This window comes from Podarcis raffonei, chromosome 2 (genome assembly GCF_027172205.1).
Source record: "Podarcis raffonei isolate rPodRaf1 chromosome 2, rPodRaf1.pri, whole genome shotgun sequence".
NCBI classification, from domain to species: domain Eukaryota; kingdom Metazoa; phylum Chordata; class Lepidosauria; order Squamata; family Lacertidae; genus Podarcis; species Podarcis raffonei.
This window is the reverse complement of record NC_070603.1, coordinates 97190803-97214942: the sequence shown is the minus strand read 5'-3', so window position 1 is coordinate 97214942 and position 24140 is coordinate 97190803. Positions and strand designations below refer to the sequence as shown.

Genomic DNA, 24140 nt, shown 5'->3' with positions numbered 1-24140 from the left:
CTGAATATCGCCCACAGAGTTTTGCTTTCAGAACAGAATCACCAAATTGTTATTTTTTAAAAATTCTATTGCCACCTGCCCCCCCTCACTTCACAGTTCAAAAGTGGTTTGGGGCTTCAGGATTAAAGCTTTTTAAAGGTGGCACCAGTGATGTTTCCACCTTTCTTTTCTTTAAAAAAGCTGCTGTGCCAAATCCCCAAACCACTTTTTGAAATGAGGGGAAGATAAAGAGCAGTTTAGGGTTGGGGGCTTTTTAGAAAGAAACTCTGCAAAAAAAATAAAAATCAGATGCCATGTGTGCCACTTTGTACTGTAGCCATTTTAAAATAAAGGGAGTATTCTAAGAGAATTTAAACACACAGTGAAATTAACTAAACAGAGCCAAACTATTGAAATTTAAAGCACCAGGGGTATTTTTGTTAAATTGCTAGATTTAATATTTTTATTGGCTTGCGTCTTTACTGCTGTGCCCAATTAACCTGTATTGTGTTTCATAATACACTAGTGAATGTTTTGAGAAGTTGGCATGTTAATTTAAGGCAGGTGTATCAGCTGGCTGAAAAGCCAGTTTTCTATGAATCCTTGGAAAAAGAGTTTGCGGCTTCCAGTTAAAAGAATGTGTACATAAAACCACCATCTGATAAAGCTTCTTCTTCACCCTTTCCCTATATCTCAGCAGCTGAAATGTTTTCAGTGCTAGGAGCAACTACATAGGCAGACTGGTAGTTTAATCACAGAAGGTGGAGACAAAAAACAGCAATGGGCATCTAAATTAGCAGCAAATTTCAAAGACAGTAGAATATTTCTGCCAACCAGCAAGTTGTTTGTGGAAGATAACGAGGCACCCTGTGTGTGTCAAAACAACTGATCTAGATTTCAAAGTCCACACACCGTTACAAACAGTTATGTCTGCAGCACTATCTGTTCTGTACATGTCAAATACGCATGGCAATAAGGTATACCTTCCACGTTGCTGCATTGCGTCTGAAGTATGCGAACATTCGCGTGAACCAATTGTAGATTTCATTTAGTGTTAGCTGCTTTTCTGGAGATTCAAGAATGGCCTGTAAAGCAATTAAAACTCAATAATGATCTAAGACAAAATGAGCAGAAAACACACTTGCATATTTGTTTGAATAAATAAAACAAAACGTGACTCTTGAGCACAAAATCGAAAAGGTTTCACGCTACAATCTAAGATTAATGGTTGTATTTAGTAGCTCAATGGCAAAATTCAAAATGGAATTATCTAATTGTTTTGAGTTTTATTTCTGTTTCCTTACAGAAATATTAATTTATTAGTCATTCATAAAGCAGAATCAAAGAGAAATGCAAAACATTTCACTAGCTGATTAAAGCTTAGTAATTATTTTGAGCTCAGATTAATTCTAGGGATCAGAGATTACTGTAGCTTGTGATAATTGACTTGCCATCTTTAAACAGGCTCATTTTCACTGTTGTGTGAAATGAATTTCCTAATAATCACATCGTATAGTAATACTTAATCAAAAGCAATTATGGTATATGTATTGCAGTTGTGAGAGAAAGAAAAAAACCTTATAGCAAAGGCTTCAGCATGCCAACGGGCTTCTCATCTGCTCTGTCTATAGCATCACATATATGTACAGCCCTGGATCCCAGCAGGCTGTTCCGTTTGTTCTCACTTACCTGCCTAATTAAGGATGCATATGTAAAGGGTGGCCTGACTTCTGCATTCTTGTAGAATTCTTGGTTCTGCGCAAGATCTGCTAAATAAAGTACAGGAGTTCCCTGTATTACCATGGCCCACAGTTCACACGAGCAACACATAAATGAGAAGAATGTGAGAATCTCCCTGCACATCCATCAAGTTACCTGAAGAGATGGGCACGTTGTATTTGTCAGAGTACCGCCTTCGGATGGGTCCGACATTGTGCATGCTGGTAGTAGTGATGACAGAAGGTCCCTGGGTAACAGGAGTGATGGGTGCTGTTGGGGTGGTGGGGGTATGAGGTAAGCTCTGCGGAGAAGCCTCTGATGCAGTCTTTGAAAGTGTGACGCTAGATACAAGGTTCAGCTGTGGAAAAAGCAAAAGGAGATGTCATTAAAAATATTTATCACAATTTGCTCTCCTCGATGCATAGGAGTGGTGTTGTAGTTAAGAGTGTGAACTGAAGATTAGGAAGTCTCTGGTTATAAACAACGTTTGAGCCATGACCTTAGGGCAAGCTACCATCTTTCAACTCAGCCCCAGGTTCCCTTCCATTGTAAGGTAATAAGATGCTTTAAACACATTAAAGCAAAGGTAGACAATGTGGCGGCCTCCATATGTTGTTGGACTATAACACCCATCATCCCTGACCATTCTGGCTGGGCTGATGGGAGTTGTAGTCAAAAACATCTGGAGGGTATTAAATAAAATGACAAGTATTTTTAAATTAAGTTTAACAATTTTTTTTTAAAAAACACACTACTTATACTACTGAATGCCCCCAAACCAAGTATTTACTATGACTAGTATCCAAAGATGTGCCAAATCTCTATTTTCATTAGTGCAAGGGTTTATGCTTGCACAACCAAACTTTTTCTCCCCTCACACACCCCTTTCTCTGTTCTGGGTTGTCCCCCCACCAGCCAATTCTCCACAGCAGATTTCAGGAAAACTAGTGGCGGAGCTTCATGCTCCAGCACCAGGGGGCGGGGGGGGTCTGGCGCACCACCCGCAGGGGCGTGGCATGCGTCCTGGGGGCGTGGTGCGCTGCCTGTGGGGGTGTGGCGAACAGCGCGGTTGAGGGAACAGCTGTGATGGCACCCCACTGGGATCGCGCTGCAACAACGGCACGAGATACCACCCTATGGTTTTAAGTTAAGAAAGAGGAGCCATTATCTCCTTCACATTTGGCCACATTTGGGTCCAGTGAACATTTTTGTATAGATATGATATGAGGAAAATATCAGAGTATTGTCTCAAAACTATTATCATTACAGACTTGAAGCAGTTTTTGATACGAATCCATCTTCCCATGAAAATCTGATAATAAAAAACAGTGAGAGAAGATGGAAGAAAAGCACAATATGGGTGCGTGTTTTTTTATCCTCAGCAACTAAGCTCTTGGAATGATTTGCATTGAAAATTCTGCATGAATGTAAAAGGTTTAAATTATTATCTTTACATCATCGTCCCAATCCAATTCCGCAGATTCTGTCATTTTTAACAACTAAACAAACAAACAAAAATCAGAAACACATTCACACATTTTTTTTATATCACTCCTGGTTTGGTCCCAAATAATACCATTAAGCCTTCAATCCTATACTCACTAACTGCAGCAAATTCTATTGAACTCAATGGGGCTTCCTTCTGAACAGCCATGTATAGGATTATACCCTAGCATCTTACCTATTAGTCATTTAAAGTTTTGCAAGGTTAAAGAATATATATTTGGTTAATAAAAAACAGACCACTTTAAGAATCAAGGCCATTTTTCTAAGAGATTATACAAAAGGCCCCATGAGGACATCAGAAAATTTATATTTCACGTGTATTACATGGGTTACTTAATTAAACAGATAAATAATCAGTTATCTACAAGCAATATTCATATTTTTTTTAAAAAAATGGTACTATAATCAACATGGCCAACATTTGGCTGCAAGAAGTGCACAGTTGAAGAGTGCTGATGTTGTTTCCCATTAACACAGATCTCATTATACACAGAGGACTCAAAAAGTATTTAAGACAAATGAAGGCTCATAGGAATTTGGTGACAGAGACACAAGATGACCCTTAAAACACAGTAACTAAATGGAAATCTTGATGTTTAGATGCAAACAGTACAGAATGTGTACTTATGGCCTACTTTTGAGCTCCCCGCTGGGTTAAACAATGTGGGAGGGCCATTCTAACTCAACTGTCAATATAAACTACTGTCAGAATTCAAGTTGTATCAGGCTACTCTGGAAAACGTCTCAAAGAAGGGAAAATGAGGTATGTGCACCAATCTCAGAGCTTGGGATACGAGGGGTGAAGCAAAGGGTAGTAGGTATGCCCCACTCTGCAACATTTCTCCATTTACAGAACCTTATTTTTATTTATGTATTCAAAACGTTTTTATAACACCCTTCATTAAAAATCCCAGAGTGGTTTTCCACACCCAAATCCCAATACAATAAAAACAGTTCATCTAAATCCAATAAATTCAGGAAAAACAGCAACTATCACAGTAGCCGGACAAATCTCAATGCCTTGGTATCAATGGGCAGCCAAATTACACACTACATTTGCATTTCTTCTTCCATACTTAAGACGCAGAATGTTATTTTTCATAACCAAAAGTAGTCAGGAGTGGGGCAGAGATGGTTTGGTGTTTTGCTCTTTCCTCCTGAAAATCGCTATCAAGCTGCAATTTGCCCCCAAAGAGCTGTTTGCCGTAAGCAGCAGCTGGAGGGCACATGTGTTACTCCTGGTAGGAGAACCATGTGGGAAGAAAGGGTGACACTCTTGCACCACAGTCCCCCATCCAGATCACCTACCGCATGCAACTGTGAAAACACACAAGGAATGTTTGGTTTGTGCCAGTCCTTTCCACTTATACAACAAGGGGAACAAGCTACACCCAGGAAAACTGAGGAGGGAGGACATGTCTCATGGAAACTTGGCATGCAAAATGTTGAGGGGAAAGAGGCAGCAACAATATTTTTCTGCACACAGCAGCATTTGGTTATGAACCGAACTTTGCGGAAACGAGAGCTGGCTGGTTGGATCCGTGATTCTATCCCACAGTCTGCTAACATGTCTAAGAAGAAAGATGGGAGGTTTTGCTTTCAAATAGCGCAATGACATGAAATGACGGTTGCAGATTCAGAAATTACCTCGGATAGTGTTCTTTCTTGAAAACACCAGGCAAATGCTAACTTATGCACCTGACTGGCTATCTTAAGTTACTTTATTTGGGATTGCATAAATTCTGTTATGCCCCTCTGACATCTACCCATCACACACACACACACACACACACACACACACACACACACGGAGAAAGCACAGTAACAACTATAGTACAATTGAGAAGTCTTGCTAAGAAATCAAATCTACCCTATTTTATCTCCATTGTTAAAGTAGGTGTTTTTAAACATCACAAGCAGATTTGAATCAATTTCCAGTGCTCTTCCATTGCATAAGCTCAGTAGATTGGCTCTCCTGCTGTAAGGAGCACGGATACTGTTTCATCATTACTGTTCAAACCACTCAATTTCAAACAAGTTCAATTCTGTTTTTACTGTTTAAAAGCTTAAACATTTAATCTGTTTCTACTAGGAAGCTGGGGAGGGGGAAGCCCAAAGGTCAATGTTCTCCAGTTAAATAATCTGAATTGAGTTAAATTTCTTTAGGCTTTTCAGGGTAGGTAGTACAACTAGAAATAAACAGAGAAAGTGAGGAAGAGTAAAGGGAGGGGATGCCTCCTTTAACAGGCTTGACAAATGACACTGCGATTCACACCCACTGCTGGGCTGCCACTAATAAGCTACAGAGGAAGCAGCCAATCTCAGCTAATTACCAGATAAAATTGTATTGTAAGGACTCTAATTAGGAGATGCTTATGGAGGTGATCTAATGATTAAACGCCGCATTCGAATGACCCCACCATCAATGTGCAATGGTGCAAGATGTCACTGGAATATTTTGTAGAAACAGTAATTTTATTTCAAGGGGGGGAGGCAGTAATATTTGTAATAATGGCTACGAGGTAAACTAATTAAAAGACAGTTCCTAGAGGAAGGCTGTGGCTTTGAGCAGCTGTGGCCGTTCCAAAACAAAGTGCCAAATCTCGACAGAGGAACTGCAGTCAAGTGGAAAATTTCTGCCTGACCTCTGCTCTTGCTATTAATTTGCAGGAAAACTAATGACACATATACATATTCCCACAAAATTGTTCTAATTGCTAATTTGCCAAAGGAGCCCAGTTTCCAAATTAAACATGACTGCAATATGAGAGGGAAGAAGAAGAAGAAGAAGAGGGGGAAGGTGGTGGAAGGTAGGAATCTAGCCTTGCATTGTGTTTCACCTCCGACAATGGTTGGGAGACAGAACCAACAAGTTAATGAAACGATGACCTCGTCACTTCCTATAGAAGTTTTGCTTGTCAGACTTCTGTTCGATGATGATAGCATCTCACGTTCTTCAAGAGGCCAACCTTGGTCAGCCACTGTGGCAAAAATGTAAAGGGGTAGCAGCAGAGAGAATTTACACCGAGTACACTTGAGAATGCACTGCTTCCATTGCCTCAAAATTCAGTTATTAATTGTGAACTGGAGCAGAACTACTCTATGAATTGTGTTGGTTTTTGTTGGGATCTAAAATATTAATCTTCATTACAAACTATTAAATCTTAATATCATCATCAATTAACAATGAAAAAAGTCCCATCTAGACTCTGGCTTTGCAGCAGCCAAAGATGATTATGCAGGGCAAAGATCAGGAAGGGTTTGTACTGGGAAGGTCTCCTTTCCTGATGGAAATGCCACGCCATTTCTCAATGTTTGCATTTTCTATTTAAAAACATGCTGCTCTAGTTTCAAAAGTTGCTCACAGAGGCATTTGACGGACACAAAGCTTCCACTCTGGTAGAATTTATTTTGAGTGAGACATATCTGAACCCAGGCTTTATTATTGTGGAGAATGGTCCTCAGCTTGGACGTGTTAGCGCAAGCTTATATTGTCCAGGCATTTATGGCCACTAGCTACTTGTTTTTGTCCCAGCCACAAGCAGACTGAGCATTACTGGTTTCCATCTTGTAAGCGCTGTCAGTAGGTGACACTGTGTGGTTCAGAACCTGTTTGAAATGGTTGGGAGTTTGTACCTGAACATAGACAATATCTATGAATTAATAACTATTTCTGTTCTCTCCTGCTGAGACATAGCTGGCTCTGTATTCTGCCTAAGGATGAATCCAACACTAGGGTTGCCATACACCTGGAATTTTCTGGACATAACCAGGATTTGGCCGTCGGAAATGGTGTCTGGGTGAAAATCACTAGAATGACCAGGAAAATCCGGACATCTGGCAACCCATGTCGGAAGTGTAAAAATAGCTCAAAAACTTCTTTTTTAAAGATCTTGCCAAAAAAAAAAAAGGTCAGCAACTTTGGCAAAAAGAAAAGAAAGCTCAACTACAACTTTGCCAATAAAAAGCTCAACTTTTGTGTCTGGATTTTCACTTTTTGAAATACAACAACCCTATTCTACACAATTCAAAAATATGTTTAATTACCACAACCAACCAAAGTCAATGTAGGAATATGCACCAGTTTCTGGAATATCTTCTGACAATTCTAATGCAACTCTGACTACTAAACGGCTTTAAAATAATAGGTGGGTGAACTGTCCTAAAATCAGATGATCTTCTTATCTTCTTATCGCAAAGGATTAACAAAGAAAATAACACCAGAGCCAATTTCTTACTGCACTTTTAAGTCTGCAACAATTTAACCTGAAGTAGGCATTAACCGCCTCCCCCCACTCAGAAAGGCTCTATTTTTTTCTGAAAGCTGCCTTGTGTTCCCATCAGGGAAAAAGGAGGGACAGAAATAAATATATAATAATAATAATCTGAATTTTCTCCTGCTTGTTTTAAAAAGAATAATGTTCTTAAATGGAATAAAAAATAAGTCTCACCCAACCGTACCTCACCATTGCTGCATAAATCATTAACAGTATTTTTTACACATGTACGTTTGTACGCATGCAAACACACACAAAAGAATAATAGCTAAAATGGCTTCAATTAGGTCTAAGGTAATGCATGCAAACAGTGACAAAAAAGCAGCAAACACACCAAAAGGACTAGCAGATTTCAAGCAGGGGGGAAAATCATACAAGCTATGCTAAGCCCATCTGTGGTGCTTTAGGACAGCAATTTCTCCACTGTTGATTCTACCATTCTGATCATGGCTAAAACAGTTGCTGTAATTGGACTTCAGAGATGGACACCAATTGCTAAGCCACAGAAAGTGGATGTGTGTTGGGACTGTTAGATTTAGTCTGCTTTAACACTTCATCCACGAAAATTTTACATACATATATATATATATATATATATATATATATATATATATATATATATATAATCTGCACGCAACACAGGATTTGGCAGGCAGCAATCACTTAGCAGGTGTTGTTATTGGCAGGGATACTAAGGAAACCCAAGTTGAGGAGTGGGACTTAATGAAAAACAGTATATAAAAACAGCTTTTGTGTGTTGCATTTGCAAATCTCTTTTTATTGCTACATATCATTATTTTTCAAACTATAAAATACAGCTACAGCAGCTAAAATGCTCAGTCATTACCTCACAGTTAAAAGGCTATTTTTTAATGCTTTGTTTTTACAGTTGCTAAAAACAGGATTTCAAAACAATCCTAATTGCTGTGGTTAGGGTAAAGGAAAATACATAAAAAATAGCCAACAGTTATGTCAGCTCTATAAAGACGGATGTACTGCCAGGTATGCAAAAAACACTTTTGAGCCAACGAAAGAAGAATGTATTCCTTCTCTCTTTTCCGAGGCGCAATTTGTAGCTATGAAAGTGCCATCGAAAAGCACACTGTGCCTTGGTTTCCCTCCGTCATCTGAACCTCAAGCATGAATGAAAATAATGGAACAACTATTGCATTAAGCATATCAATGCTTCCAAGTTCTGTCATAAACAAAAACGTCAGAGAGATTAAGAGAATACTGGATAATGGAATATTCAGTTAAATTTTATTTCAGACACTAAAATAAAAATAGTGATGTGAACTGCTGTAATATTTCTTTTGACGATACAGGTCAACAGTAGGATGTAACAGAAAGCACAGCCACCTTTTGATGTGTGCCTTGAGCACAGGGACAGGTATTCTCCAGCCACTTCTACAGGAGTGACTAGAAAAGCAGATATCTTAAGATGGGCTTCCCTAAATCATGGAATAGACTGTTTGAGCTTTCCCCTCTAAAGCAAAGCAAAGATTGACAGTTCATCTGAGGACACGCTCCTTCACTCCCAAGTCTCAGAAGAACCAGCAGACTAACAGAAAACAGAGGTATGCAAGACTACGAGGGTCTTGGAGTGCCTTAAGGTTCATGGAACTCCCGCCTAGTCAATCAACACAACAAAAAGTGGAAAAGAATACAGTTTCCACCTCCTGACCCAGTCAGGTTATGAACACAAGGTGGGCTGTGCAGAAGAGATCAGGAAGAAGGCTTCTCTCACCATGGTCCTAAAGACATGAAAAGAGCTATCATTTCACACCATCCACTGACTGTGAATTCCACAAGCAAATGGAGATTTCAGAGATAAGTTTTGGAAAATACATTGACTGCCTGTTACAATTTTCACCCAGTTCAGGGTAAGTTTGGCTTTGCTTCCCTCCTCCACAGGCATACCTATATAGTTCGGTCCTCACGGTATACCTGCTAACTTGCTCACTCGCCTAACCAATATTTTTCTTAACAAGAGGGCCTTCTTTTTGCATCCTGGCAAACACCTTGTGTGTACACCCCACCCTCACCCACCACATTTGAAAGCTGTTTATAAAGGGATTTCTTTCAATACACACTTATTGGAATTATGCTCACTTCCGCAGGACCTTAAGCATGTGGCTGATAGATGATGGCTGAGGAACGTGCAAGCACTTCCAACAAGCTGCAAAGAGATTGCTTATTTTAAGGAGATAATCTCATACATGCTTCTCCTTGTGATTATATCTGACAAGTTGCTGCTCTCTGTGGTTGGATGGACTCCTGATTCATTGTGTAGCACTGGGAACTGATCAAAGAGTTCAGCAAAATATGGTGCTAATTTATGTACCTAGTCAAGACCAAAGCACTTGACTAACGAGAAACACCTATGGCAACCAAATAATAGACAGCTAAAGCTCATATTGTGCAGCCAGATCCTCAATTTTTAGCTGATGGTGAATTTTTAATGCAAGCATTACAAGCCCCACTCAGCCGCACTTTTACATCCGTGTTTTATTAGTAAGTTTGCATCAGTTCTTACTTTCGCCTTTAAAAATAGGCAAAGATATTAAAGCTAACATACACCTTGCATCAGTCATAGGGAGAAGGGGAAAATTAATTACTGGGTGTAGAGAATACTTCGCATTACAGTATTGGTCATCAGATCTCTCCCAGTCAAAGTTCTATCCTGCTGAGTTAAAAGGAGTGAGGTCTAGCCTAGACTCTGTGATGCCTTTGCTATTTCCCCCCTCACAGGGAAAGCACAATATGCAAAACACTATATTCCTACATTTTATAATTAATTTTTGAATGCTTCACCTATACATATTTTAATAATTTCTGATTTATCTGATGGTATCTATAATAAAATTTTCTATATTTCAATAAATGAAAAGAAGGCCGTTTCAATCCAACAACAGAGTGTCACACAATATAGGCCTGTCAGGCACCAATTTTTACTTCTAACATGTAAGTTAAAGGATAAGGAATTTATAATGCTGCCTGTGAACGAAACCACTTTTCATACACAAATGTGATCTTTTCCCCCCCAAAGGGTAATACAACAGTACATTTACATAAACTAATCCAAACAATCTATGTATTTGACAATGGCAAACCTCACACAGACTGCCTATTGTTGGTTTACATCTTGGAGTTCTTTATGTTGGCTTGTAACACTGCTCTAGCTGTCAAAGGTTTGACTTGGACTCTAAATAAATGGTTATACAAGTGCTGTGCAGCAATATTGGACTTCTTTGGAAAAGAAAACCTGCTGTGTATGAATTCAAAAGCTATTAATTTTTCAGTCAAAAATATTCATGCCTATTTCTTTTAATAGAGAAACACTGTGCTGAGCAACTGAGAGATAATGTTGACTAGTGGTACAGAATTTTCAATAGAGCAGTTAAAAATAAATTTAGTAGGAGGTCCCCATCAAAGCTATAATTTTCCAGAATGTAAAACATTTTTAATACTAATCAAGAAAGTGCATCCTCCCTCCCACATTGCCTAGATCAGTTTTTTTCCTTTTCCTATGCTTTTTCCTGTTTATTAGCTGTGTTGCAGTACTTATCATGGCATCCCCAACTGGTATGGCTGGAGCTCACGGTCAAAAGTTCCCAGATTTTCAGCAGCCAGATACTGGTCAGATGTCTGAACACTATGCATTACCTTCCTACAGATTATAATCCCTATTGCGTGGATGACGCTTGTCCACATGTCCACTATAAGAAGCCTTGAAGTACCTTTCCACGAAGTCATACAGCATCACCAGCAAAGCTTTAGCAGTGTGCATTATACTTAGAGAACCATTATGCTCTTTGCATCACTCTATAAGAATCTACTCTGCAGAAAATCCTTTAATAAGATGGATCAAGAGTGAAAGGGATCAGGGATTCTAATGAAATGTTTGATCTTATGTCAGAATCAGAGTTCACATTCAAAAATTTTGATAAGCAAACATCTTAAATGCAAGATACTTTAATTTTACTCCTTTAATTAAAATACCTTAAAATTCCTAATTGCTTCATGTGATTATTCTAAACCAAGGCAGGGATTTGCCTTATGATTTTAAGATCTGTAAGATTTAAAGGTACACTGTGTTTATTTGATTTTATTCTGAGTTATGCAAATATTAATTGATTATTGATGGTCTATAGTCAACTTTAATCAATTGGCAGATTGTAATCAATATGCAGTGATACAGCACAATAGTCAAGTATTGGTTTACTTGTTGTATTTTTTACTTTTTTGACCAGTCTAAATAAAACAAACACATGACTAACTAAATACAAGTCAAAGACGATTAGCCCAGCAAATATGGTAGCCTGCCTATGAGCAGTTGGTGGACTGAAATTAATGTCTGAAACAGAACACATTATTGAAACAGAGAACATCAAAAATATATAAGCACCCTGCACCTCTGTTTTCCTAGAAGGGAATGTGTATTTTGCAGGTTCACTGGAGAATAAATTGCTCTAGAACAGTGATGGGGCGGGGGGAATATGGGGCTTTTTCATATTCAATGAAAAATGAGGGTAATAGTAGGATTTTTCATATTTAAAACCTCTCATGTCATCCCTTAATCTTTTTTTTAAAACCAATAAATACACTTCACATAGTAGGACCTGTTTTAACTACTGTGTTGTTCACCGTTATCTCATATTCTCCACTTTTTTCCTGTGCAGCTTTTTAGAGTTATTCTAGGCTATGCTTTTAGGAGATGAATTATCTCTCTATAGGGAAGAGACACACCTAAAAAAAGAGATGGGTAATGTTGCTGGAGGAGACTCTTGAGAGTCCCATGGACTGCAAGAAGATCAAACCACTCCATTCTGAAGGAAATCAGCCCTGAGTGCTCACTGGAAGGACAGATCGTGAAACTGAGGCTCCAATACTTTGGCCACCTCATGAGAAGAGAAGACTCCCTGGAAAAGACCCTGATGTTGGGAAAGATTGAGGGCACAAGGAGAAGGGGACGGCAGAGGATGAGATGGTTGGACAGTGCTCTCGAAGCTACCAGCATGAGTCTGACCAAACTGCGGGAGGCAGTGGAAGACAGGAGTGCCTGGCGTGCTCTGGTCTATGGGGTCACGAAGAGTCGGATACGACTAAACAACTAAACAACAAGTGTTGCTTTCTGCTCATAATCTTGCAAACTGTTCAGGATTTCCTTCTTGAACAGAGTATGACACATTCCTTCGAGCATTCCTTATGACGTGAATCCAAAACTGATTTATTATCTAGAATATGATAGGTGCTATATAAATATTAGATGATTCTGATCATCTTTATCACTTTGTGTTTGTTCATAACCTACTTAAATATCTGGCTTTTATAAAGTGGGGATGAAATTCCATAAGATGGCTGACCAGGTACATGCTATCTGCATCCCTCACAATATTTATTTCACCGTGGTAGAGCTCTTCATTTATTTTATACATGTAAATTAGGAGAACAGCCTTTGAGCTAGTTTAAAATGTATGCTTCAGTCCTAAACAGACTTACTGGGAGCTCTCATTGTGCTTAGTGGGCCTTATTTCTGAGTAGACAGTCATTCCTAAAACAGTTAAAGCATAACTTTAAAGTCTACTCTTTAAAGTCCAGCTGAGTTCGCAGGTAAATGAGTAGACTTGTTGGCTTACTTTTTGCAAAATCAAATCAAATACACATAAAACACTTAGGGCTGAATTCAGCGTGGCACTAAGTAGAACATTTTGTTAGTGCAAGGATTTCTTCTTGCACAGCAGAGCATTGTTCCCCCTCTCCTCCTCCCCTGCCCCCCCATCTGCTTGGGGATTTCCCCCTAACCCTTCGCACAAGTTCTGAGGACAGCACAGGATGTGCACAGGGGAGGGCGCAAAATGGAGAAGAATGTGCATGTCTTCACTTGGATGGGTATTTTAAAGTAGCCCACATGTCTTTTATGCTCTTAGGTAGGAAAAGAGGCTGTTGTGAAGCTTTATTCAGTCAGTGCAGATACTTACAGGCTGAGGTGTAGCTTTTGGTTCAGTTGACTTTACATGTAGGTGTGTCATCATAGCTTGCAGGCGCTCTTTGTCTTTCGAAAGCTAAACAGGAAAGGAAAATGGCATAAGTTATTTTTGTGAACAGAATCCAGAACAAACAAACAAAAACTTATTAATTTCTCAGAAATGTTATATGGTGCATGCGCTCTCTCTCGCTCTCTCTCTCTCTCTCTCTCTCTCTCTCTCTCTGTGTGTGTGTGTGTTTTTGTAACAAAACTCTAGGTGCTGGGTATCAGCTTTTTGTGAAGCAAAATGCATTAGCTCTCAACTGAAGCAGCTCTAGACCTGCTGGCACCAGTGCGTTCATTGCAGCAGTGACAGCTAGAAAGACATTAATGAATCATATTTGCTCACCAACCCTGTCCCAATTCATGGGCAAGAGGCAAAGCACAAAGGAAAATGTGGTGAGTAAAAGAAGTGTGTGCTATTTTGGTTAAACTTTTAAAATAAACTTAGAATATTCCCTACCCTCTGGAACTATTCCGCTCCAATGGTTTTGCCCCCTACTCAGCATCTTCAATGAGAATGAAACAAATGCTGCTAATTCTCAACTCTTGGGGGGAAAATCGAAGGTGTACCAAACTTTTGTTCTTGCATAGAGCAGGAACTGGTGAAAGCTTTAATTGTGGAAGAGGGGAAAAAGAAAAAGTAAGGCTTCTCCTTTTCTTATTCGCATTTGCCCTCAGGCCACCAAGATGCATTCAGTTTTGGATATTGTTATGGGTTCTGTCCTTTATAGCACTGACTGGGTGCAGCTCATACAAAAAAAAAAAGTTTTGAAACTCAAAAGACAATTGAGATGGTTCTTTTGCTGGTGCATGGACCTCAGCACAAAATACACATATGTATGGTTAGGGCCTTTGAGCGAAGCATTATGCAACAATAAAGGCTGCTGGATTACCTGTACTCCAAGCTTTCTACTCAGGTTATAAAATATTTGGACAGGTGTATTTATTCATTTTAAAATTATGTATTACATTTCAAGAGATTTCAAAGCTATTTGCATTTTTAAAGCAAAATCAAACATATGCAGTATAGCTAAAACACACAGAGCTAAAACAAATAAAACATTAACCAGTGCAGTCCAATACATGCCTTACTCAGAAGTAAGTCACAATGTTTTCAATAGGGATTCCTCTCAGGAAAGGGGGTATAGGATTATGCAGAATAAATTTCAGGAGCCATGGAAATGAACAAGACAGATAATCAGATATTTAGAGCAAGGGCAGGACTCTGTAAGTGAAACATCTGAAAGACTTCTGGTTTCAAGACAAAAACATAAAACAAAGAATGAACGGATTCTTTGGGCTGCTTTTCTGCGGGTCAAAAAGCAATACTAATATAAACCCTTAACTCCATTAGCAACTCCTGTCTATTCAGTTAGATCATCCAGAAGAAGTCGCAAGGGCTTGTTAAGCCATGGATGTGAGTAAGCTGTCATCAGCATGGCACCATAAAGGGCTCCTAAGGTCTGGAAGTTGTGGCTGCTAATGGTATTTTGTGGAGGGGAGGCTGCACTTGTAGCTTGTGACTAAATGGTAAACCAGAGGGCCACTTTCAGGGCTATCTGTGTTATGAATTATGTCTTTGAGAAATATTCTCCGCCGTGTGCATTGTTTTCTGCATACTACATACTGTGCACACGCCTATTCCATAATAATTACATATTGCTAGTAAGCAGTTCCGCAGTGGTTCTCTCAAAAGTGCAAACAACCACAATGGAAGAGACACATTTTTCTTATATCATAGCAGACAGGGCTTCTTGTTTGACACACTTTCATTTACTGTTTAAGGATCAATTCCACGAAGAAGGAGAAACTCATGTATTATGTGTGGAAAAGCCCTCAACCTTATGCACACAGCTTAGGCTGCAATCCAAACCCCTTTAGAGCTAGGCTCCGGATTGGGCTAAGGTGTCCCTCCACCCAGCCGCGTGGGCCAATTTACAAGCGTGTCACCCCAACGATGAAGAGCTCCCTGTTCTACCCACTGAATGTGCAGACAGGTGGAAACACCTGGATCCCAATCTTGCCTCACTGTTTTCACTTGATGTCTCGGGGCCTGATCTGAGCCAGCTCCAGGCTGCTCCTGCCTTCTGCCATGAGTGATGGAGTTGTGAATGCAGACCTCTTTAGGAACACAGGGACCTGTCATTGTAACACTTTGCATTTAATGCTCACTACTTGTATGCAGGACCTGATTTAGGTTTGATGAGGCCCTAAGCTCCTGAAGGTAATGCGGCCCTTTATATGTCCAGTTGTCCTTTGTCAACAAATTGTTGCTGTTTTTTGTGTTGAATATATGCTATCTGGTAATTTATGGACCTAATAGGTATCTAAAGCCATTTGCACATAACAGTCCATGCAGAATGTAGGCAACCTATATATAGCAATGAGCAAAGCAGTGATATTTTAGGGAGCAGGCTAGCAGGCGAGGCCCATTACTTACATCACAGGAGCCTACACAACACAAAACACTGTTGCTGTATGTAGGTTTTATTTTATTTGTTTTTTTATCTTATATTTTGGAAATGTACAACCAGGTTTCTTTCCTTTATTTTTTGGGGGGCCCCAAGAGAGTGGGGCCCTAATCTATAGCTTGTTTAGCTTATACGTAAATCTGGCACTGTTTGTATGTGCTGCAATGATCAATGGGAGCCTCCGAAGAATCGAAACAAACATCGTTAAGTTTCAAAACAGGCATGGTTTATTATGAAGATGGCCTGGTACACTAGCTTGTTCCAGCACAATCCCTGGTTCACCTGTGATAACAAGCCTCATTGAAATAGAAACTAAACTGCTTCCTGCCCTGCTTCCTGGTTGGTAGTAGCAGGAAAAGAGGGCATGAGTGTCAAAGGCTCTTAAGAACTGAACCACAGTTTAGCATTATGTGCGATTGAAGCCACTAAGCCAGACTATTGGTCCATCTTGTTAAGCATTATTGACACTGTTCAGCAGCCCTCCAGTGTTCAAAACAAGGGTCTTTCATCCCTGCCTTGAGATGCCTAGAGCACAGGTCTTGCATACAGGTGATTTAACCCCTGGCATTTCAAGTTAAGAGCATCAGGTAGCAGGTGATAGGAAATATTTCTGCTACATACTCTGAAGTGCTACTGCCAGTCTGAACATACAACAGCACCTGAGATTTTAAAAAGTCTGACTTGGTATAAGCTCGTTTCCTATGTATATATGGAGGAAGGTTGTTCTTTGGAGTGTCACCATCAGAAATTTTAATGAAGCAGTGACTTGCATGCATTTGATGACATGGAGTCTAGTCCATGAAAGCTTGTGCCTATTAAAACGTGCTGGTTTTTAAGATCCTACAAAATGTTACATTGTTTTTGCTGCACAGACTAACACAGCTCTTCTGTAGGAATTGGGAACTCTGCTATCTTTCAAGGGCTCCAATCTAGCAGAGCTAACAGAGAAAAGGCAAAATATAGCACAAGGGGTTTTAAATCCATATTTTTGTGAGAATAATACCCATGGGTGAATAATAAACTACAGTTTAAATACTTCTTTCATTTGGAGATGGAAGCGCTGCAGAGAATGTAAGAGGTAAAACTCCAAGTGTGCAAGTTGGGGGTCTCAGGTGTTCATGGCCGGGAAGTACAATATTATTACATGACATTTATTTTCTACTTGCATTTCTTGGAGAGTTCACAGGAGTCAATCAATGCTCCTTTTGCTCTACCTGTTTTGCAGACAATGCAAGCAGACATAATCTCAGGAGTCAAAGGGCTAACTTGAGATCAGTTGAGTCAAATCTACTACAGACTATGGTCAGCACTTGCTATGAATTAATACAGGGATGGGAAAGCTCCAGACATTGCTCACCTCAAATTCCCATCAGCCTCAACTGGCATGGCCAATGGCCAAAGATAATGGGTGTTGCAGTCCAACAACATCTGGAAGGCTACAAGTTCTCCATTCCTGAACTAATGGGACATATGGTCATACCTTGGAAGTCAAATAGCGTAGTTCTCGAATGTTTTGGCTCCTGAACGCCACAACCCCAGAAGTGACTGTTCCGGTTTGCGAACTATTTTTGGAAGCCGAACATCCGATGGGGCTTCCAATTGGCTGAGGGAGCTTCCTGTAGCCAATCGGAAGCCGCGCTTTGGTTTCCGAACGTTTTGGAAGTCGAACAGACTTCCGGGACATATTCCGTTCGACTTCCGAGGTACGACTGTATATCTGTTCACATTAGTTTCCAGTGATGGAAATGTTCTGGCTAATCATTTATCTGTACTCACAATTTTATTGACTTTAATCAGTTAATTAATTTTGGCTTTACATGTATTTTGGGATCCATTCACACTCAGGCCCGAAACTGTAATGTGTGACGGCTAACCCAAAAGTATAGGAGCATTTTCCACAAACAGGAACCTGTCAGAAGCACATTATCTCCCAATGTGAGGTTTTGCATAGAAGCCTTGGGAAAACATTGTATGAAATAGAATTTTCCAGATAATTGAACAGCTGGATACCAGTGGTGACCGCACCAATATTTCAAATGCGCAACCCCAAAAGAAGCCCCCTAGTCCTGTCAACTGCTTAAAGAATATTTAGTTGATTAATCATGATTGATTGATTGATTGATTGATTGATCGAACAATACACCGCTTGACTGTAAAATACCCCTCAAAGAATAAAGTTAGTAGATTAATGTAAAGGCTAGCGATGGAGGCAGGCAACGATGACATAAGGTCCTGCCCCAGCTGGTTTGTCCTCTCCTCACCTACCCTGTGGGAAGGAAGGTGAGATGTGTGAGGGCAACGATAAGATCAAGGCCTGCTATAGATGGGTGGCTTTCTTCTCCCTCCCGCCCACCACTCCAAAAGAGAAGCTATACATTTTATATCCTTTATTTGTTTTGGTATTTCAAAACTGTGAACTGCCTTGGAGGAACGGCAGCCTATAAGTGCAATTACAATTGAGAAATAAAAATGCACTTACATTTAAATTAAATCAAACATTTAAATTATGTAACTAGATTTTTGATATAGGTATTGCTTTAAGTACTGCTAGAAGTGTGAAATCACTTGCAATTTACACAACAAATATTACCACTCATTGCTTAGAGGAAAGACCATCTTTAATATTTTCCTTTCCCATGCCCTATTACTTAAACATACTGCAACAAAGATAGCCTGAATACATATGAAATTGCAGCTCCACCAATCAATTTTAGTCACCAATTAATCAACCCAAGTTTTTGTTGCTTAAGGCAACAGCTAAACTAACGATGGCTTGGAGCCCCACATCTATTTATTTTAAAATTATATTTATATCCCACATTTCCTCCAAAGAACTCAAGGTGGGGTTAACAGTTCTGTTTCGCATCTTATCCTTACAACAACCCTGTGAGGTACGTCAGCTGTGATGAGTGACTGACCTGTGGTCATCCGTTGAGCTTCATGGCTCTAGTCCAGCACTCTAAGAACTACACCACACTGGCTTTATGTAACACAAAACTATTATATCGTAGTGCTGTTCTAGTGGTATGATCATCATCATGACTGGCAGTGTGATCTTGGCAGCAATTCTCAAGGAAGAGCCTATATACCGTGTTTTTCCATCTATAAGGCACCCATGTATAAGACGCTCCCTATTTTGGGGAAAATTGGGGATGTTACTATTTAAGGAAATTTAAGGAAATTGGGGGTGTATAAGACGAGCCCAGATTTCGAACATTAGTAAAGGTAAAGGGACCCTTGACCATTAGGTTCAGTCGTGACCGACTCTGGGGTTGCGGCACTCATCTCGCTTTATTGGCCGAGGGAGCCGGCGTACAGCTTCCGGGTCATGTGGCCAGGAAGACTGAGCCGCTTCTGGAGTACCAGAGCAGTGCACGGAAACGCCATTTACCTTCCCACCGGAGCGGTACCTATTTGTCTACTTGCACTTCGACGTGCTTTCAAACTGCTAGGTGGGCAGGAGCAGGGACCGAGCAACGGGAGCTCACCCCATCGCGGGGATTCAAACCGCCGACCTTCTGATTGGCAAGTCCTAGGCTCTGTGGTTTAACCCACAGCCCCACCCGCGTCCCTATTTTGAACATTATTTTAGAGGGGGAAATCATAGTCTTCTACACGGAAAAGTACGGTAATTATGCATGCAGGAATCCCATATTTGTGTGGAGGCAGCCAACCTGGAATGTGGGACAGGTTTTGGTGTCATACTAACTCCACCAGCACTTTACACAAATAGTACATTAAAAATGCATTGCAAAAAATGGGCACTAAAACTATGAATTTTTACAAGGGACTTTCTTCTTCTTTCTTTTTTTTTAAAAGCAAACTAACGCAGAAATTTGGTGAACTGAAGGAAATTGACAGATTGGTCTATCCAGTCCATCCATTGCTATTACCTTTTTCATTATGTCCCTACACTGTTTTGATGTCAGAAGTGGAGGTCTTCCAGGACTTATGAGCAAGTGCCTGAGACCACTAACAAGCTTTGCTATCAATTCCCTGCCAAAGTATTTGTTTTTCTCACAGGGTGAGGAGGGGAAGAAATGGATGAGGAGCCAGATCTTTTCACCTGACTGTAGGTGGTATCTCACTGTGGAATTCAGTCTTTTGATACTCAATACTATTTCACACACACACAAAATTGTTTTCACATTTCCCAAACTACACACATTTTTGTCAGCACATTTTGAAGCAAAACCGTGTTTTGTTTTGTATACTTATTTGCAGGAAGTGCAGATTACAGAGAATCACATCAAAATGTGAACCAAGATGAATTTCCCCACACTGTCCCTAGTAAATATCACTACTCCAGACTTTATAAGGAGATCTCTGTATTATATTGGCATCTAATGGGGATAAGTAAGAGATTAATAGCATAGGAACTGGTCCAGTGTGTCATCTAAATCCTCAGTAGTTATTGTCTCCTGAGGATGAAACCCAGGGAAGGAGCAGGAAAAAGGAGTGGGCCATAAGTTCACCAATTCCCTCCCTTGTCTGGACAGCAGGAAGGAATCAATAACTGGACCAGAAATCCTACATTTGTTCATATATCGATATAGTGAGAATTCTGATTGCGCCTGAGACCTGCTCATAAGAACTCCCTGTTTACTATCCTGGGAGTAAATGACCTACAAGGCTGCTAATTTAGGGAACCATCTACCTAAGGCAGGCCTGATATTTTGAGTGCTTTCAATTGTGAAGCCCTTTCTTGCTAAACTTCCAGCTATTCTATTACTGAAATACCTATATCTACACACACACACACACACAAACATACACACATACATTAAAAAAAAACACAACAGGAAATTCACCTTTCTCAAGTTGTAATACACAGGTAATATTTTCCTGATAGATGACCTCCTCTGAGCTTACCAGCTTAAATTCCATTATTTTTGCAGCCAGCAAGGAAAACCTGTTCCTAACTACGTAACATTTTTCATAAAATACATCTTGCTGAAGTTTATCATTCCTGCTGTGTTTGATTTTCTAAAAGAAGTTGTATTAAAATATTGTTAATACTAATAAGAGGGCGTCATGACCGTGGTTTTGCAGAAAGTAAAATTTAGGAGGATATCTGGACAAAAGAATTCTAATTTGTGAGATAAGAAGATAAAAGGGAATTTTTAAAAATACAAGTCATGGTTATCTGGGAAAAGTAACAACAAAAAGTTTTAAGTGTGTTTTTGCTGATTTTTCTCTATAACTATTTGAAGCTGTAAATGACTAACTCAGTAAAATTCCAAATGTAATTATCTTCTGCACTTAGCCCACGGCTTTCCATATATCTCTACATTACCATCTTGCATACAAAATAGGATGGATTTTTTTTTAATGGTAACTATAGAATGTACAACATTGTTTTTAATTTGTCTTCTTTGGCTAACCTTTTGCCTACTCTCTTGCACACAAAGAAAGTCAATCCACAAAGAGCAATAAGGCATAGACAGGCAAGGGCTTGGAAGGATTTTTAAATACACTTAAAAAGCAGTGATAACCATACTGTAGTTGCACATCTTTATATGCTATAAATTCACTCCCTTAATAAATCATTAATAAGTTATATGCAAAAACAAATCTTTTTTTCCAATGGTAGAGGAATTCATATATTTCAAAGTTGTGAAATGTGTGTGTGTATGTGTGTGTGTAATGAAATGTAAAGAAACGAATGTTTAGCTTGATGAGTAAGACAATCTCCATTCCAATCTTGGACAAGTCTGGAAACCAGTACAAACCATTTCCATGTTTTCACCAATTCTACACACTGGAATAAAATGTATACACCCCCCCCCAAAAAAAAGTTTCAGTGTAGAATAAATTGAAGGATAAATTAAATTTGTACTGATAATTTTGAGTAATGTAGTGCATTCAAACTTCCATTTTCTTTTCAGCTTTATATATGAATAAAGAGGGATCCAAGATGGCAATCTTTTCAAATTTTGAAAATGATGGAAGCTCTTCTTTAAATTACAGTTGAGCAAAGCAAAACTCATTTCATCAGACTCAATTAATACTGGGAAATATTAATATAAAATATGATCTTTACCTGCAGCTCTAACTGTTGTACAACCTGCATTTGCACTCTACATTGGGCTGTACTTCTATCATCCAGCGCATGCTCACTGTTGAGATGTCTGTAACAACATAAAAAAAAATCATTAAGTGAAATGGATAAACAAAAAGGGAAGTAAATATGTAAGTACCAGAATGAGTAAAGCAGCCCAAAGATTACACCCAGAAAATCGGATTTTTTTTTTTTAACAATACCCCTGTCCTGGTTCAAACAGTGCTTGTTAATATGGGTCTTGTATTTTCAATAAATGAATGTTTCACATTAGTGACAAAACTCTGCAGAAGAGATTCCCCCGCCCCACTGATAAGAAATACAAATATGACTAAGGAAACAAGCTAAACATATTTTTACATCTATGTAGGAAAATGATGCTGGATAAATTGGTGCATGTGACAGATCATCACAATAGACTAAAACATTCACATGGCAGAAAATAAAATAGCACAAAACTGGAGGAGAAAAAGAGAGAATTAAATGGAGAAGCACAGAAAAGTATGTGCTTATGAGAAAATTGGTAGAATACCTGTTTTGAATATCTTCCTTCATAAGAGATAGTTTTCTAATTCAGCCAGTAAATAGTGTTTCATGTCTCAAATACTGTACTGGCACATGGTTTTTTGGCATTATTAGAATCTTGCACATGCCAAAATATCACATATGCAGGTTTGGCATTTATTTTGAACACCCATTTTAAGTAGCTCAAAAAACAAAACTGCAGAAGGCACACAACATTACATACAACTTCCAACGCTTTGAACTCTCCCTCCCGCCAAAGAATCTGGGTGGCCATAGCCAGTTCTCTTAAGTGTTCTCCTTGAGCAAAAATGATTGAAGTGAATGACACTAGAGCACCCTGAAGAAAACACACTACTTTCTATTATCTGAACCAGTACCCTTTTTATTATTTTGTTGCCCTCCCCCGCCCAATTTATACCCTGCCTTTGCTGTTTCAATGGAAACGTAAGCAACTTCAACCAGTTCTTTGACGTTGCTCATATACATTCACCTTTTCCTAATGAATGATACCTATTTAAAAAGGCAGCCTTATAACTTGATCCTAACCACATTATATTGTAAATATTACTGATTTAAACAGGTGAGTTTGCTTAGTAGGACTGTGTTGGAGACATATTTTTAAGTATTTTTTAAAAAATAAAATATTCAGATAAAAAAAGATACAGCTTAGATGACATTCTCTTCCAGTTCTAGGATCCACCTAGATTAAGTGGTAATCTGCCTTCCCATGAACCCCAAAGTAAACAGGAATAGTTTGAATGCACATAATTCAGAATTACTGCTAGCTGAAAGGGCAAGCTTTGCTTTGTTAGTTTTACTAGGCACTGCTGGACTTAAGTTTCCTAGTACTCCTTCACATGACACAACACCTAGTTGGGAATCAGTATTTACAATTATCCCTAAAATCCTGGGCAAAAGAGTTTCTGTAAATCCTGTTTGTACTGTACATGATAAATAAATAAAATAAGGAAATAAGCTCATATAAACCTAAAAGGTAAAGGACCCCTGACAGTTAAGTCCAGTCGCGAACAACTCTGGGGCTGCGGTGCTCATCTCGCTTTACAGGCCGATGGAGCCAACATTTGTCCGCAGACAGTTTTTTGGGGTCATGTGGCCAGCATGACTAAGCCGCTTCTGGCAAAACCAGAGCAGCACATGGAAACACTGTTTACCCTTCCCGCCGGAGTGGTACCTATTTATCTACTTGCACTTGCTTTTGAACTGCTAGGTGGGCAGGAGCTGGGACCGAGCAACAAGAGCTCACCCTGTCGCGGGGATTCGAACCGCCGACCTTCCAATCGGCAAGCCCAAGGCTCAGTGGTTTACACCACAGTGCCACCCGCGTCCCTCATATAAGCCTAATATAAGCTTAATATTGGAGAGGAGTTAGAAGCTCATTTGTAGCTTTACCACTGTATGCATGGCAATCTTTAGGCACCCCCTTTGGATGCTCATATCAGGATACCTAAAAAGGTATCGTTTGAGAATGCAACCAACATAGGCATCATGCTGCTCATCAATGAGTTGCAGCTTGGATGCTCTTATCAGGATACCTAAAAAGGTATCGTTTG

At 39.5% G+C, this 24140-nt stretch overlaps 1 protein-coding gene across 24 annotated transcripts in view; it reads right to left on the bottom strand.

The window, feature by feature from the left end:
- The window catches only part of FOXP1 (forkhead box P1), a 536656-nt gene that overhangs the window by 27921 nt on the left and 484595 nt on the right, over positions 1–24140 (bottom strand). For 22 of the 24 annotated variants that reach the window (XM_053378193.1, XM_053378192.1, XM_053378196.1 and 19 more), the window contains 5 exons: positions 22027–22114; positions 13463–13546; positions 1855–2056; positions 1669–1748; positions 963–1064 (listed from right to left, as the gene is read on the bottom strand). In XM_053378193.1, the coding sequence (XP_053234168.1) occupies positions 963–1064; positions 1669–1748; positions 1855–2056; positions 13463–13546; positions 22027–22114 (556 nt within the window). The remainder of the gene's footprint in view (positions 1–962; positions 1065–1668; positions 1749–1854; positions 2057–13462; positions 13547–22026; positions 22115–24140) is intronic. The other 2 variants (XM_053378208.1, XM_053378210.1) reach the window with 1 other exon arrangement.